This window comes from Oncorhynchus gorbuscha, unplaced genomic scaffold (assembly GCF_021184085.1).
Source record: "Oncorhynchus gorbuscha isolate QuinsamMale2020 ecotype Even-year unplaced genomic scaffold, OgorEven_v1.0 Un_scaffold_3984, whole genome shotgun sequence".
NCBI classification, from domain to species: Eukaryota; Metazoa; Chordata; class Actinopteri; order Salmoniformes; family Salmonidae; genus Oncorhynchus; species Oncorhynchus gorbuscha.
Window position 1 is genome coordinate 2,132 of NW_025748109.1, and position 17,869 is coordinate 20,000.

Genomic DNA, 17,869 nt, shown 5'->3' on the forward strand with positions numbered 1-17,869 from the left:
AGACAATTCTTCGTGCAGGCGCTGAATATTTGCGAACGTGCATCTCGAGGACGGAGATCGATATCGCCAAGATAGACAAAACAAAGATGTTCAGCGTTCTCAGAACATCATTAACTAATGCCTGAAAATACCGATGTTAGAGATCGGACCGACGAACTTGGAGACCAGCTGCTCAACGAGTAGTTAAACGCCGCTTTCCACCGCTCTCGATGATGCGACGAGATGGTAGCTGCACGCAGGTCCAGCAAAGCACTCGGCCTCGCTACTCGAAGTAGCCGATTACAAGGGAGCGGATAACGATTTCTAACCGCTATGTCATTCAGCCCTCGATAACCCACGCGGGCGCAGAGGCCGCCCTTCTTCTTAACAAAAAAGAACTCGCCGCGTCGAGAGGAAGAAGGCACTATGGGCGCCAAGAGACACAGACAAATAATCCTCGAGAAGCCTACGCTCGGGGAGCCGACAGAGAAAGTATAGTCTACGCTCACAGGAGGAGGTCCCGAAGGAGATCAATGTTTCACATCATATTTAGCACCGCGGGAGTGAGGAGGGAGAACGGGACACCGCGGAGCACATCCGGTGCGCAGATCATGATGATTCTGTTCCTGCACGCCACCGCCAGGTTCTCTCCGAAAGTAGGGGACAAAGAAGAAATGCCGAGGAATGGCAGCACATTGCACCACTACGACAAGATACTAAATTTGAGCCTGCGATGGATAGAATTACACCGTCAACAGAAGGATTTGCGACATACTAGTTGTGGGACAGGTGGAACGGGTGAACTAGAAAATCAAAAAGAAATCAGTCTCACTGTGGCTCACCAGATACTGCGAGAGTTAAGGTAGTCTGCGGCCTCGATACTGGGAGAAGATGACTCAACATCTAGTACGCAACATGCGGCTTAGGCTTGTCTAATCCTGTTCAGTGGCGAATGCTCATGGCTTCAATTCCAGTGCTTCGGGCCCATGAGTCACCCTCAGCCCCAGTCAGATGATATCAACAGTCCAGCGCAGGTCGACTCCATGTAGCATCAGGACCTAGATGGCACCTGAGGGTAGCGCCACCTGTAGCCCTCCGCCACGGATGAGTTTTCCTGGCCTTTACTGACATGAATTAACAAAATGTCCAGTAACTCAAGAATAGAGGGCACAGGGCAAGTTGGTGATCCCCTGCCTCTTGCTGGTGATAACTTTCCCGCTGGCTCAGTCCTCATGAGGACGGTTGCGAGCGCGAGCAGGGAAACACCGCTTGGATGTGCGAAGCTCTTTCCATGGCCGTGACTAAGCATTTACCCGCCGCCGAGGTGATGGCGAGAGCAATCAAGATGTCCACATCTGAAGGAATCTCCCGGAGAGAATCCACCTCCGACCGCGGGCGTCCTCCAGGTAACCAGCGGCAGGGTCTCGCCGGGCTCGCACACCAGGTGGCAAAGAGTGCGAACCTCGCAGGAATAATCCTTACGGGACCGCTCATAAGAGGACGCCAGCTCCTAGGGAGTTGTTCTACCAAAACCTGAACGGCCAAAACCTCGGTCATCTCCTCGCCCTAAACGTTGCTAGAGCAATAGGCTTTCCTTGCCTCCCAGATAGCCAGCCCCACCTCGAGCCCGGCCAGTAAGGAGTGAAATGACGTAAGCAACCCGAGCTCTCTCTAGAGTATGTGTTGGGTTGAGAGAACACAATCTACAAGGAGCGCGCAGGTGGGCTGAGTAGCAAGGTGGGTTATTAACTAAAATGGAGAATATAGGCCAGAAGTAACAGGCACGAAAACGAGACTCTTGGAACGTCCAGAGGGTCGGAAAAACATACATGGCCAGGTTTCCATTCCGCATGGTGAATAGCTGATTTACCTGCCAAATTCGCCGAAGCATGCAGTTCCTTGGATCTCGACGGCGTGGAACGGTTTTCATCGCTGGGTCTCATCTCCTTGCCTTGTCATGCAGGTGAAAAGAGGACCCAAAAGCTACTTAACAGAAACAGAGTTTATTTGTCCAAACAGGGAATAACAGAAATTCTCTAGACTCTGTAGAGGAATAACTGGAGAAGCGGGCCACAGAGACCGGGTGGCGCAGGCCGTAGTCGACATGTTGGCTAACGCAGCAGTCTGATGAGCAAAAACACTAATAGAATATGACACAATCACAGCAAACACAGATTAGCGAACGCATCATAGCATAACGCAATTAAGAACGATCACAAAAGGAATAAATAGACTTCTAATCAGGGGAAAAATCGGAACGCGGGAAAGACAATGATGATTGTGTAGCTGGGAGCAGGAACGAACTTATTGTATATATAGAGTGCAGGTGGGGAGAGAGCGGAGGAGGGAAAGAACCAAATAATTATAGAGGAAATGCATACACAAGACATGATAATAAATGCCAAACACACAGAACGGACACTCGTGATGCACTAAAAGGACTTTTAGGGATATAAAAAGATTTTATCTAATCGACACTGTCTTGATAAGCGGAATATTTAATCAAGTTGTATGTAAAATGTATGAATAAACCTGTGCCGGGTGGAAAAATATACATGGCATATTTTCATGTAAACGGATTAACAACGTAAGTTTTCTGCCAATACACACTTATATACATAAATGTTTAAAATCCATAATATTTCGGACTATTTATTTGAATTGTCTCAGCGTTTTTAAAACCCCGCTTACGGTTACTCCGGTCCTTATTGAGGAATTCTAATTTTTTCTCCCATGAATAGAAGAGGCAGGAGAAGCAAGATTTAGTTGTAGTAGTTTGTAGAATACACAAAGTGTGTGAGCTGTATGATGCGAGTGTGATAGAGACCGCTTTCATCCACATGAGCAGAGCTTGTGGGATGGCACATAGTTTCTCCCCCTGTTAAGTGTTTGGGTGAGCCAATCATGTTTTTCTACTTGCATGAACCCACACACACTATTAACAGAACCATTGATGTTACTTACATTGATTGGACTCAAATTGTTTTTGATGTCTTTTTAGTTGTCACTGCATTAGACTAAGCAGAAGTGATTAAGTGATTTCTTGCTGCTGGAATATTGGAGGCTCTGTTTTCTTTGTGACTTGCGGTAACTCTGTGTTCTAAGTCAGGTTGTTTATACCCAAAAATGTCAGAACATTAACTTGCTTTATCTTTTGGGTTGTAGGTCATGTAACTGTCTGTTACTGTACATGTAATATGTTTTGTGGACTTTCACTCTGTTTCCAGATTTGTGATAAAACAAAGGTGTGGTTGAATCTATCTTGCCACTGTGTTCTTGTTGGCACTGCTTTGTGGCCTGTGTATCACTGTGGTAAGGCATGTGAACTAGTTATAGTTATAGAGTAAAACAATGCACTCAGAATACAAACACTTATAATATATTTTTTTTTTGAGGGTGGGGTTTCATTCTCACTCACTCCCCCGCCCATGCACCATTACGCTCCATGCCATTACCCATGCACCACTACTGCCCATGCACCACTAATATAACCCCACTGCTGCCCATGCACTCACGCTCCATGCATCACTACGCTCCATGCACCACTACTGCCCATGCACCACTACCCATGCACCACTGTAGCTGCCTCATGCACCACTACACCATGCAATTGCCCATGCACCACTCACGCTCCATGATACACTACTGCCACTACTGCCCATGGTTTCACGGTTCACAAACTTCTGGCGCTTGTAAGCCTAAGAGAACAGCTGATGTGACAGCTGGTGTGTTCCAACTACACGGGCTGTCAGGTTGCTAATGAATGGTCTGGTACGTTTATTGTCCTCTTAACAATTTTACCGTAATTAAATCAGTCACATCACATTAGCTCCACTTTCATGATTTGAATTTGTAGTAATCTGAATGATGAGAATAAATGCTGATGTAATTTAAGAGGGCTCGCTTGATCGCGGGGTTTGCCAATTAAAATTTTTAACATTTCGGCCTGTCTGTAATCTCGTCTGAGGGAGGAAGTTTAGGTAAATTAATTTTTTTTTGTACTTTTATTAACCAGAGCAGAGAGGAGACAAATCAGAGCATGGTAAAGCAGGTGGTGGGGAGAGGTTGTGTGGTGTGTTTGTGTGTGCAATGTGAGTGACAGGAGTTATCCACACAAATACAGAGAGAGACACACAGAGACATAGAGACAGAATAGACAGAGACAGAGAGAGAGAGAGAGAGAGAGAGAGAATATGAGACGCATCACAGAGAGAGAGACCATGTGAGAGAGAGAGAGCGAGAGGACATGACAGACACAGCTGTCTCTCTCTGTGTCTGTCTGTCTGTCTCTCTCTATGTCTCTGTGTGTCTCTCTGTCTCTCTGTATTTCTGTGCCAGCTCCCATGTCACTCACATTGCACACACAAACACACCCACACAGCCTCTCCCCTGCTCCCTAGCACCATGCTCTGTTTGTCTCCCTTCCTCTGCTCTGGTTAATAAAGTACAAAAAAATTAAATACTACTACTTCCCTCACTCGGACCGGACCTGGTGTGGACCGGGCGAATGTTTTAAAAATCAATTGTGTCCAGCTGGGAAAGCCCCGCGTCCATTTCAAAACGGGCCCTCTTAAGTCCCATCAGCATTTATTCTCATCATTCAGATTATACAAATTCAAATCATGAAGTGTTTAATGTGATGTGATTTTGATTTAATTTGCATTGATATCAGAGTGATTAGAGGGACAATAGAGCGCTGAGTACCAGACCATTCATTAGCAACCTGACAGCCGTTAGTGAGTTGGGTACCAGCAATGCATCAGCACCATTCATGTAGGCTTACAGAGCGCAGAATAGGAGGAGAATACCGTGACTCAGTGGCAGTAGTGGTGCATGGGCAGTAGTGGTGCATGGGCAGTAGTGGTGCATGGACAGTAGTGGTGCATGGGCAGTAGTGGTGCATGGGCAGTAGTGGTGCATGGGCAGTAGTGGTGCATGGGCAGTAGTGGTGCATGGGCAGTAGTGGTGCATGGGCAGTAGTGGTGCATGGGCAGTAGTGGTGCATGGGCAGTAGTGGTGCATGGGCAGTAGTGGTGCATGGGCAGTAGTGATGCATGGGCAGTAGTGGTGCATGGGCAGTAGTGGTGCATGGGCAGTAGTGGTGCATGGGCAGTAGTGGTGCATGGGCAGTAGTGGTGCATGGGCAGTAGTGGTGCATGGGCAGTAGTGGTGAATGGGTAAAATCACTGGGGAAGCCCACACCCTCAAAAAAATCCATATTATGTGTTGTGATAATTGCATTGTTTGCTCTATAACCTGCTAGTTCACATGCCTTGCCACAGTGATACACAGGCCTAAAGGCCGAGACAACAAGAAGACACAGTGGCAGAATAGATTCAACCACACCTTTGTTTTATCACAAATCTGGAGAGCAACCTCTGTCTAGTGAAGTCCACAAAGCATATTGCATGTACAGTAACAGACAGTTACATGACCTACAGCTAAAGGTAAAGCAAGTTAATGTTCCTGACATTTTTGGACCACTAAACAACTATTGCTTTAGAACCACAGAGTTACCACAAGTCACAAAGAAAACAGAGCCTCCACTGTTCCAGCACCATTTCAACATCACCCAATCACTTCTGCTTAGTCTAATACAGTGACAACTAAAAGATATCAAAAACAATTTAGTCCAATCAATGTAAGCTAAATATGATGTGGCTGTCCATGGTTCTGATTTGTGTGTGTGTGCGTTCATGCAAGTAGAAAAACATGTTGACTCACCCTACTTGTAGAGAAACACCAATGCCATCCTGCTCTCTTTCATGTGGATGAAACGGTCTATCACTCTGTCATACAGTACACACTTTTATTATTGTTGTCCTAGGCTACCTGGCTAAAATGCTTGCTCACTAGCATAACTTCTATTCATGGGAAAAGTTAGAACTACTTCAATCTTCTTAGGACCAGGTGGCCCGCTAGCGGGACAAACTGCTGGGGAACTGGAGAGCACGCAATTCAAATAAATAGTCAGAAATATTATGGATTTTAAACATTTATGTACATATAAGTGTCTTATATTGGCAGAAAGCTTACATTCTTGTTAATCTAACTGCACTGTCCGATTTACAGTAGCTATTACAGTGAAAATATGCCATGTGATTGTTTGAGGACGGCGCCCCACATCCAAATATTTTTTCCACCGGCACAGGTTCATACATTCACATACAACGATTAAATATTCACTTACTTTTTCATCCAAAGGGTCCCAGCTATAACATGTAGTGTCGTTTTGTTAGATAAAATCTTTCTTTATATCCCTAAAAGTCCTTTTAGTTGGCGCCATCGATTTGAGTAATCCACTCGTTCTGTCATGTTTGTCATTTATTATCATGTCTTGTCCCTGTGCTCCCCATGCTATTCGTTTCCCTCTGCTGGTCTTATTTGGTTCTTTCCCTCCTTCTATCCCTCTCTCTCCCCCTCCCTCTCTCACTCTCTCGCTCTCTCTTCTCTCTATCGTTCCGTTCCTGCTCCCAGCTGTTCCTATTCCCCTAATCATCATTTAGTCTTCCCACACCTGTTCCCGATCCTTTCCCCTGATTAGAGTCCCTATTTATTCCTTTGTGATCCGTTCCTGTCCCGTCGGTTCCTTGTATTGTATTCACCATGCTGTGATTGCGTTTCGCCCTGTCCTGTCGTGTTTTTGCTGTGATTGTGTATCGCCCTGTCCTGTCGTGTTTTTTTGCCTTCATCAGATGCTGCGTGTGAGCAGGTGTCTCTGTCGACTACGGCCTGCGCCTACCCGGCGACCTGCAGTCTGTGGCCGCTTCTCCAGTTATTTCCCCTCTACAAGTCTAGAGGATTTCTGTTATTCCCTGTTTGGACTTAAATAAACTCTGTTTCTGTTAAGTCGCTTTTGGGTCCTCTTTCACCTGCATGACAGAAGGAACCGACCAAGGAATGGACCCAGCGACTTCAGACGCTCGTTACACTGCCGTCGAGATCCAAGGAGCCATGCTCGGCAGACACGAGCAGGAATTGTCCGCTGCTCGCCATGCCGTGGAGAACCTGGCCGCTCAGGTTTCCGACCTCTCTGGACAGTTCCAGAGTCTACGTCTCGTGCCACCTGTTACTTCCTGGCCTGCCGAGCCTCCAGAACCTAGGGTTAATAACCCACCTTGCTACTCCGGGCAGCCCACTGAGTGCCGCTCCTTTCTCACGCAGTGTGAGATTGTGTTCTCTCTCCAACCCAACACATACTCTAGAGAGAGAGCTCGGGTTGCTTACGTCATTTCACTCCTTACTGGCCGGGCTCGAGAATGGGGCACAGCTATCTGGGAGGCAAGGGCGGATTGCTCTAACAAATTCCAGAACTTTAAAGAGGAGATGATTCGGGTTTTTGACCGTTCAGTTTTTGGTGGGGAGGCTTCTAGGGCCCTGGCTTCCTTATGCCAAGGTGAACGGTCCATAACGGATTATTCCATTGAGTTTCGCACTCTTGCTGCCTCTAGTGAGTGGAACGAGCCGGCGCTGCTCGCTCGTTTTCTGGAGGGACTCCACGCAGTGGTTAAGGATGAGATTCTCTCCCGGGAGGTTCCTTCAGATGTGGACTCTTTGATTGCTCTCGCCATCCGCATAGAACGACGGGTAGATCTTCGTCACCGGGCTCGTGGAAGAGAGCTCGCATCAACGGTGTTTCCCTGCTCCGCATCGCAACCATCTCCCTCCTCTGGCTTTGAGACTGAGCCCATGCAGCTGGGAGGGATTCGCATCTCGAATAAGGAGAGGGAACGGAGGATCACCAACCGCCTGTGCCTCTATTGCGGAGTTGCTGGACATTTTGTTAATTCATGTCCAGTAAAAGCCAGAGCTCATCTGTAAGCGGAGGGCTACAGGTGAGCGCAACTACTCAAGTCTCTCCATCAAGGTCCTGTACTACTTTGTCGGTCCACCTACGCTGGACCGGTTCGGGTGCTACATGTAGTGCCTTGATAGACTCTGGGGCTGAGGGTTGTTTCATGGACGAAGCATGGGTTCGGAAACATGACATTCCTTTCAGAGAGTTAGATAAGCCTACGCCCATGTTCGCCTTAGATGGTAGTCATCTTCCCAGTATCAGATTTGAGACACTACCTTTAACCCTCACAGTATCTGGTAACCACAGTGAGACTATTTCTTTTTTGATTTTCTGTTCACCGTTTACACCTGTTGTTTTGGGTCATCCCTGGCTAGTATGTCATAATCCTTCTATTAATTGGTCTAGTAATTCTATCCTATCCTGGAACGTTTCTTGTCATGTGAAGTGTTTAATGTCTGCCATCCCTCCCGTTTCTTCTGTCCCTACTTCTCAGGAGGAACCTGGCGATTTGACAGGAGTGCCGGAGGAATATCATGATCTGCGCACGGTCTTCAGTCGGTCCCGAGCCAACTCCTTTCCTCCTCACCGGTCGTATGATTGTAGTATTGATCTCCTTCCGGGGACCACTCCTCCTCGAGGTAGACTATACTCTCTGTCGGCTCCCGAACGTAAGGCTCTCGAGGATTATTTGTCTGTGTCTCTTGACGCCGGTACCATAGTGCCTTCTTCTTCTCCGGCCGGGGCGGGGTTCTTTTTGTTAAGAAGAAGGACGGTACTCTGCGCCCCTGCGTGGATTATCGAGGGCTGAATGACATAACGGTTAAGAATCGTTATCCGCTTCCCCTTATGTCATCAGCCTTCGAGATTCTGCAGGGAGCCAGGTGCTTTACTAAGTTGGACCTTCGTAACGCTTACCATCTCGTGCGCATCAGAGAGGGGGACGAGTGGAAAACGGCGTTTAACACTCCGTTAGGGCATTTTGAGTACCGGGTTCTGCCGTTCGGTCTCGCCAATGCGCCAGCTGTTTTTCAGGCATTAGTTAATGATGTTCTGAGAGACATGCTGAACATTTTTGTTTTTGTCTATCTTGACGATATCCTGATTTTTTCTCCGTCACTCGAGATTCATGTTCAGCACGTTCGACGTGTTCTACAGCGCCTTTTAGAGAATTGTCTCTACGTAAAGGCTGAGAAGTGCTCTTTTCATGTCTCCTCCGTTACTTTTCTCGGTTCCGTTATTTCCGCTGAAGGCATTCAGATGGATTCCGCTAAGGTCCAAGCTGTCAGTGATTGGCCCGTTCCAAGGTCACGTGTCGAGTTGCAGCGCTTTTTTTTAGGTTTCGCTAATTTCTATCGGCGTTTCATTCGTAATTTCGGTCAAGTTGCTGCCCCTCTCACAGCTCTTACTTCTGTCAAGACGTGTTTTAAGTGGTCCGGTTCCGCCCAGGGAGCTTTTGATCTTCTAAAAGAACGTTTTACGTCCGCTCCTATCCTCGTTACTCCTGACGTCACTAGACAATTCATTGTCGAGGTTGACGCTTCAGAGGTAGGCGTGGGAGCCATTCTATCCCAGCGCTTCCAGTCTGACGATAAGGTTCATCCTTGCGCTTATTTTTCTCATCGCCTGTCGCCATCTGAGCGCAACTATGATGTGGGTAACCGTGAACTGCTCGCCATCCGCTTAGCCCTAGGCGAATGGCGACAGTGGTTGGAGGGGGCGACCGTTCCTTTTGTCGTTTGGACAGACCATAAGAACCTTGAGTACATCCGTTCTGCCAAACGACTTAATGCCCGTCAAGCTCGTTGGGCGTTGTTTTTCGCTCGTTTCGAGTTTGTGATTTCTTACCGTCCGGGTAGCAAGAACACCAAGCCTGATGCCTTATCCCGTCTGTTTAGTTCTTCTGTGGCTTCTACTGATCCCGAGGGGATTCTTCCTTATGGGCGTGTTGTCGGGTTAACAGTCTGGGGAATTGAAAGACAGGTTAAGCAAGCACTCACGCACACTGCGTCGCCGCGCGCTTGTCCTAGTAACCTCCTTTTCGTTCCTGTTTCCACTCGTCTGGCTGTTCTTCAGTGGGCTCACTCTGCCAAGTTAGCTGGTCATCCCGGTGTTCGAGGCACTCTTGCGTCTATTCGCCAGCGCTTTTGGTGGCCGACTCAGGAGCGTGACACGCGCCGTTTCGTGGCTGCTTGTTCGGACTGCGCGCAGACTAAGTCGGGTAACTCTCCTCCTGCCGGTCGTCTCAGACCGCTCCCCATTCCTTCTCGACCATGGTCTCACATTGCCTTAGACTTCATTACCGGTCTGCCTTTGTCTGCGGGGAAGACTGTGATTCTGACGGTTGTCGATAGGTTCTCTAAGGCGGCACATTTCATTCCCCTCGCTAAACTTCCTTCCGCTAAGGAGACGGCACAAATCATTATTGAGAATGTATTCAGAATTCATGGCCTCCCGTTAGACGCCGTTTCAGACAGAGGCCCGCAATTCACGTCACAGTTTTGGAGGGAGTTCTGTCGTTTGATTGGTGCGTCCGTCAGTCTCTCTTCCGGGTTTCATCCCCAGTCTAACGGTCAAGCAGAGAGGGCCAATCAGACGATTGGTCGCATACTACGCAGCCTTTCTTTCAGAAACCCTGCGTCTTGGGCAGAACAGCTCCCCTGGGCAGAATACGCTCACAATTCGCTTCCTTCGTCTGCTACCGGGTTATCTCCGTTTCAGAGTAGTCTGGGTTACCAGCCTCCTCTGTTCTCATCCCAGCTTGCCGAGTCCAGCGTTCCCTCCGCTCAAGCGTTTGTCCAACGTTGTGAGCGCACCTGGAGGAGGGTGAGGTCTGCACTTTGCCGTTACAGGGCACAGACGGTGAGAGCCGCCAATAAACGCAGGATTAAGAGTCCAAGGTATTGTTGCGGCCAGAGAGTGTGGCTTTCCACTCGCAACCTTCCTCTTACGACAGCTTCTCGTAAGTTGACTCCGCGGTTCATTGGTCCGTTCCGTGTCTCCCAGGTCGTCAATCCTGTCGCTGTGCGACTGCTTCTTCCGCGACATCTTCGTCGCGTCCATCCTGTCTTCCATGTCTCCTGTGTTAAGCCCTTTCTTCGCACCCCGTTCGTCTTCCCTCCCCCCTCCCGTCCTTGTCGAGAGCGCACCTATTTACAAGGTACATAAGATCATGGACATGCGTTCTCGGGACGGGGTCACCAATACCTAGTGGATTGGGAGGGTTACGGTCCTGAGGAGAGGAGTTGGGTTCCGTCTCGGGACGTGCTGGACCGTTCACTCATCGATGATTTCCTCCGTTGCCGCCAGGATTCCTCCTCGAGTGCGCCAGGAGGCGCTCGGTGAGTGGGGGGTACTGTCATGTTTGTCATTTATTATCATGTCTTGTCCCTGTGCTCCCCATGCTATTCGTTTCCCTCTGCTGGTCTTATTTGGTTCTTTCCCTCCTTCTATCCCTCTCTCTCCCCCTCCCTCTCTCACTCTCTCGCTCTCTCTTCTCTCTATCGTTCCGTTCCTGCTCCCAGCTGTTCCTATTCCCCTAATCATCATTTAGTCTTCCCACACCTGTTCCCGATCCTTTCCCCTGATTAGAGTCCCTATTTATTCCTTTGTGATCCGTTCCTGTCCCGTCGGTTCCTTGTATTGTATTCACCATGCTGTGATTGCGTTTCGCCCTGTCCTGTCGTGTTTTTGCTGTGATTGTGTATCGCCCTGTCCTGTCGTGTTTTTTTGCCTTCATCAGATGCTGCGTGTGAGCAGGTGTCTCTGTCGACTACGGCCTGCGCCTACCCGAAGCGACCTGCAGTCTGTGGCCGCTTCTCCAGTTATTTCCCCTCTACAAGTCTAGAGGATTTCTGTTATTCCCTGTTTGGACTTAAATAAACTCTGTTTCTGTTAAGTCGCTTTTGGGTCCTCTTTCACCTGCATGACACGTTCAACTTGCAGAGAAGGGAATCCGAAGATCTACCCCTAAACTTTGTTTCAACAAGTCAAAATACATTTCTATTTACTCCTCAGATACCCTAAAATGTAATCAAACTATAATATTTATTTCGGAAAGTAGTATGTTCAATAGGAAACTGATTTTAGCAGGTGCGTAATGTCTTCATGGCGCGCGCAAACGTGAATTTCCAAGACTGTCCCTCTACTAAAACTGATATTTCTTATTCGTTTTTGAAGTTACACGCCTGAAACCTTGAACATAGACTGCTGACACAATGTGGAAGCCAAAGGAATTGCATCCAGGGAGCTAATTGTCAATATGACCTTTCTCTTGCATTTCTAAGAGGATGTTCTCTCTCTCAAAAAAAGTCAGCTTGGTTTTTCTTCTACCATATCTATTGTGTTATATTCTCCTAAATTATTTAAACATTTCTACAAACTTCAAAGTGTTTTCTTTCCAATTATATGCATATCCTGGCTTCAGGGCCTGAACTACAGGCAGTTTACTTTGGGCACGTCATTCAGACCGGAAGTGGAGAAAAAAGGGGCCTATCCCTATGAAGTTCATTGGCCTTCTACATCTAGCTACATATTGAACTTCCATCATCTCAGGCCAGGGGCACAACAATGTATTAATTAATGGTTGGATCAGAATCACCATTATAGTCATTGGCCGGGTACAGAGAATTAAGTAAAAGCACAACTCAAAATGATCTCAGTCTAGGGTTGGTCGGTTTACAGTTTTTTGCGATATACCGGTATTGATGCACGGATCTGTTTGGGTTTTTACTTTACCTTCTATAACGGTATTTGAATGTTTGGTTTGTTCAAATGTGACACGCAGTGTGTAACGTCCATTTTTATAGTTTACTTCGCTACTGGAGTCATCTCTCTCCACAATGCTTTCCACACAGACCTAGCCCCGCCCCCTGTCACTCAAGGAGTGCATTTGTTTTTCCTCGTCCAGGAGACACATACAGTCTGCATGGTCAATGCAGCAAATGCAACAATGTTGACAACAATGATGCAGTTGTCACTTTGCTTCTTAATATAAATCAACTAGCATTCTATAATTACACTATTAGCTTGTGTTTCTTACATCTGCAAACAGCTAGTTCATCTTTTCTTAGCAAGTTGTTCCTAAATCTTGTTAGCCGCAATCGCTAGCTAGCTAGTAAATGTGTAATTAGATGTGTAATTAAATGCGTAATTAGCTATACAGCCTGATAATAACAGTGATGGTGTAGACCTAAATCAGCAACAGTGTCTTCTAAATTAAAGAGGTAAAGGCAAAGCAAGAATATGTTAGCTACATGAAGTAGCTAAGAAAAAACATTCAATGTAGCCAAAGATAATAGGTCCCCTAGGAAACACATTACTTCCTACCCTGTCACAATAACTCATCTCTTGCATTTTCATTCGTTGTCATGTCAAACAACACTAAGCCCACTATCATATTGTAACTATATCATTTGGATAGATATTCTATTTCCATGATTCCAACAGTTAACCCAAGTGTTTTGCTCTAAACCGCAAGTCAAATTGCAACATTTGGTTAAAAATAAGGCCCAGATTGCTTGCCAATATCATGCAGCCCTACGTGACAGTATGGAAATGATCTCATTTAGTCATGGACTGAGCCCTATCTCAGTCCATGACTAATTCAGGAAAGGGACAATTTTAGCTTGCTGGCTAGCTAGCCACCGGAGGACAACAACACAACGAGATGCAACAATTCAAGATTTTCTGTCAATGATTTATGCTCTCAATGGGATTTGATAAGAGTGACGCAGTCTTTTTGGTGCGCCAGGACCATTCACATTTGAGCTCGCTCAGTTTAGCTCAACGCTGATTGGCACATTTTTCATACTTTTTTTGTCAAGGCAGGCCAAACACTGGCTGGCTTCCCTTGTCTTCAATGCTACGGGCGGCATCAATGTCCTACTTATATGGGCCAGACAGCATCAGAAAGACGACCTACACGTAGAGAGACAGAGGGACACTGTAGACAGCCTACACGTAGAGAGACAGAGGGACAAGGTAGACAGCCTACACGTAGAGAGACAGAGGGACACTGTAGACAGCCTACACGTAGAGAGACAGAGGGACACTGTAGACAGCCTACACGTAGAGAGACAGAGGGACACTGTAGACAGCCTACACGTAGAGAGACAGAGGGACACTGTAGACAGCCTACACGTAGAGAGACAAAAGGACACTGTAGACAGCCTACACGTAGAGAGACAGAGGGACACTGTAGACAGCCTACACGTAGAGAGACAGAGGGACACTGTAGACAGCCTACACGTAGAGAGACAGAGGGACAAGGTAGACAGCCTACACGTAGAGAGACAGAGGGACACTGTAGACAGCCTACACGTAGAGAGACAGAGGGACACTGTAGACAGCCTACACGTAGAGAGACAGAGGGACACTGTAGACAGCCTACACGTAGAGAGACAGAGGGACACTGTAGACAGCCTACACGTAGAGAGACAGAGGGACACTGTAGACAGCCTACACGTAGAGAGACAAAAGGACACTGTAGACAGCCTACACGTAGAGAGACAGATGGACAATGTAGACAGCCTACACGTAGAGAGACAGAGGGACACTGTAGACAGCCTACACGTAGAGAGACAGAGGGACACTGTAGACAGCCTACACGTAGAGAGACAGAGGGACACTGTAGACAGCCTACACGTAGAGAGACAAAAGGACACTGTAGACAGCCTACACGTAGAGAGACAGAGGGACACTGTAGACAGCCTACACATAGAGAGACAGAGGGACACTGTAGACAGCCTACACGTAGAGAGACAGAGGGACACTGTAGACAGCCTACACGTAGAGAGACAGAGGGACACTGTAGACAGCCTACACGTAGAGAGACAGAGGGACACTGTAGACAGCCTACACGTAGAGAGACAGAGGGACACTGTAGACAGCCTACACGTAGAGAGACAGAGGGACACTGTAGACAGCCTACACGTAGAGAGACAGAGGGACACTGTAGACAGCCTACACGTAGAGAGACAGAGGGACACTGTAGACAGCCTACACGTAGAGAGACAGATGGGCACTGTAGACAGCCTACACGTAGAGAGACAGATGGGCACTGTAGACAGCCTACACGTAGAGAGACAGAGGGACACTGTAGACAGCCTACACATAGAGAGACAGAGGGACACTGTAGACAGCCTACACATAGAGAGACAGAGGGACACTGTAGACAGCCTACACGTAGAGAGACAGAGGGACACTGTAGACAGCCTACACGTAGAGAGACAGAGGGACACTGTAGACAGCCTACACGTAGAGAGACAGAGGGACACTGTAGACAGCCTACACGTAGAGAGACAGAGGGACACTGTAGACAGCCTACACGTAGAGAGACAGAGGGACACTGTACACGTAGAGACAGCCTACACGTAGAGAGACAGAGGGACACTGTAGACAGCCTACACGTAGAGAGACAGAGGGACACTGTAGACAGCCTACACGTAGAGAGACAGAGGGACACTGTAGACAGCCTACACGACAGAGGGACACTGTAGACAGCCTACACGTAGAGAGACAGAGGGACACTGTAGACAGCCTACACGTAGAGAGACAGAGGGACACTGTAGACAGCCTACACGTAGAGAGACAGAGGGACACTGTAGACAGCCTACACGTAGAGAGACAGAGGGACACTGTAGACAGCCTACACGTAGAGAGACAAAAGGACACTGTAGACAGCCTACACGTAGAGAGACAGATGGACACTGTAGACAGCCTACACGTAGAGAGACAGAGGGAGGGACACTGTAGACAGCCTACACGTACAGAGGGACACTGTAGACAGCCTACACGTAGAGAGACAGAGGACACTGTAGACAGCCTACACGTAGAGAGACAGAGGGACACTGTAGACAGCCTACACGTAGAGAGACAGAGGGACACTGTAGACAGCCTACACGTAGAGAGACAGAGGGACAAGGTAGACAGCCTACACGTAGAGAGACAGAGGGACACTGTAGACAGCCTACACGTAGAGAGACAGAGGGACACTGTAGACAGCCTATACGTAGAGAGACAGAGGGACACTGTAGACAGCCTACACGTAGAGAGACAGAGGGACACTGTAGACAGCCTACACGTAGAGAGACAGAGGGACACTGTAGACAGCCTACACGTAGAGAGACAGAGGGACAAGGTAGACAGCCTACACGTAGAGAGACAGAGGGACACTGTAGACAGCCTACACGTAGAGAGACAGAGGGACACTGTTTCCCTCGCTCGGATGCTTTCTCCTGTGAGATACATTCAGCCTCTTGCGAATTGACGGAAAATTCTGAAACACAGGTGAAAGATAAAATAATTGATGTTTTTTCATTTCGGTTCTTGGTCATTTGTTTGGGGAAGCCTGGCTGGCTTCCCTGTTGGCATCCATGAATGCACACCTCTGCTCAACGGTCACATGGAATTTGACTGCGGGCATGATAAGAAGCCTAGATGGTCTTGCCATAATAAAAGTTATGGTATTAAATGTATAAGATATTAAGGTTAAAATACTGATACTGACAAATGTATAGATGTAGGATCTTCATTTGATCACTCTTTTATTGATGAGAATTTTCCTGCAAAATGCCAACTAGTGGTGTATTTATAGTTCTCTCACGTCACCCCGCTCCTCCGCTCTCTCCACTGGCTTCCAGTTGAAGTTCGCATCCGCTACAAGACCATGGTGCTTGCCTACGGAGCTGTGAGGGGAACGGCACCTCAGTACCTCCAGGCTCTGATCAGGCCCTACACCCAAATAAGGGCACTGCGTTCATCCACCTCTGGCCTGCTCGCCTCCCTACCACTGAGGAAGTACAGTTCCCGCTCAGCCCAGTCAAAACTGTTCGCTGCTCTGGCTCCCCAATGGTGGAACAAACTCCCTCACGACGCCAGGACAGCGGAGTCAATCACCACCTTCCGGAGACACCTGAAACCCCAGCTCTTTAAGGAATACCTAGGATAGGATAAGTAATCCCTCTCACCCCCCCCCTTAAAAGATTTAGATGCACTATTGTAAAGTGACTGTTCCACTGGATGTCATAAGGTGAATGCACCAATTTTGTAAGTCGCTCTGGATAAGAGCGTCTGCTAAATGACTTAAATGTAAATGTAAATGTGTATTTGAGTTTTAAAAAGGCTTCTAAAGTGTGTAATTTCTACTTAGAAATGTCAGACTTGATATACTCGGACGAAAAATGTATCAGCACCTACAAAAATGTCCATTAATTAAAATCCACATAATAATTCTGGTTTCCTTTTGCTGCAGGATTATTCTCCTACTGTAGCACACTGGCTCAAATTAAGATCCTACATCTGTACAGTATATCCTGTGTCAGGGATTTGTTATCAGAGGTGTTCTATTACTAAATGAGCTTGCAGTCCGGCTAGAGAAGCCTCAAGTCTCATAAGGTTTTGTATTGTGTTGTGGTGTATTGTATTGTGTTGTGTTGTATTGTGTTGCATTGTATTGTGTTGTGTTGCAATGTATTGTATTGTGTTGCATTGTATTGTATTGTATTGTCTAATAAGCCTGCAATTAGTAGGGATTAGATTGATCTGAACAATGTGGGATCATCACATTTCCATAATGCTGCATACTGGAGTTTGGATCCACAGCACAGCACAGCACATTAACACTCATTAACTACACAGTGAGGCTCGTAGCCTTGGGCGAGGTCTGGTGCTATCATTTTAGATGTAGGTCTTCATTTGATCACTCTTTTGTTACTGAGAATGCAAACTTGTAGTGTGTTTAAGGTTTAAAAAGGCTTCTAAAGTTTGTCATTTCCACTTTAAAATGTATCAACCCCTACAAAAAATGTCCATTCATAATAATCCACATAATAATGAACATTTCCTGTTGCTGAGGGATTATTTTCCTACTGTAGCAAACTGGCTCAAATTAAGATCCTACTGTACATCTGTAAGTGAATCTAATATCAACCTATAAAGACCAAATATGTAAACCACCTCTGTTGTATTTATGACCAGGACAAGCAGAGGGAATAACCACCATGCTAATGTGTGTTTTGAATATATTTATCATGCTAATCCAATGATGAGAATGTTGGTGTGTGTGTGTGTGTGTGTGTGTGTGTGTGTGTGTGT

General features: G+C 47.1%; 1 protein-coding gene across 1 annotated transcript in view; it reads right to left on the reverse strand.

Annotated features, from left to right (window-relative positions):
• Positions 1-308: 308 nt before the first annotated feature.
• The window catches only part of LOC124028296 (serine/threonine-protein kinase Nek11-like), a gene marked incomplete at its 3' end in the record, with an annotated part of 36,982 nt that continues 19,421 nt past the window's right edge, over positions 309-17,869 (reverse strand). Inside the window, exons 6-7 of the mRNA XM_046340399.1 lie at positions 1,363-1,489; positions 309-403 (exon numbers count right to left, since the gene is read on the reverse strand). Of these exons, the coding sequence (XP_046196355.1) occupies positions 309-403; positions 1,363-1,489 (222 nt within the window). The remainder of the gene's footprint in view (positions 404-1,362; positions 1,490-17,869) is intronic.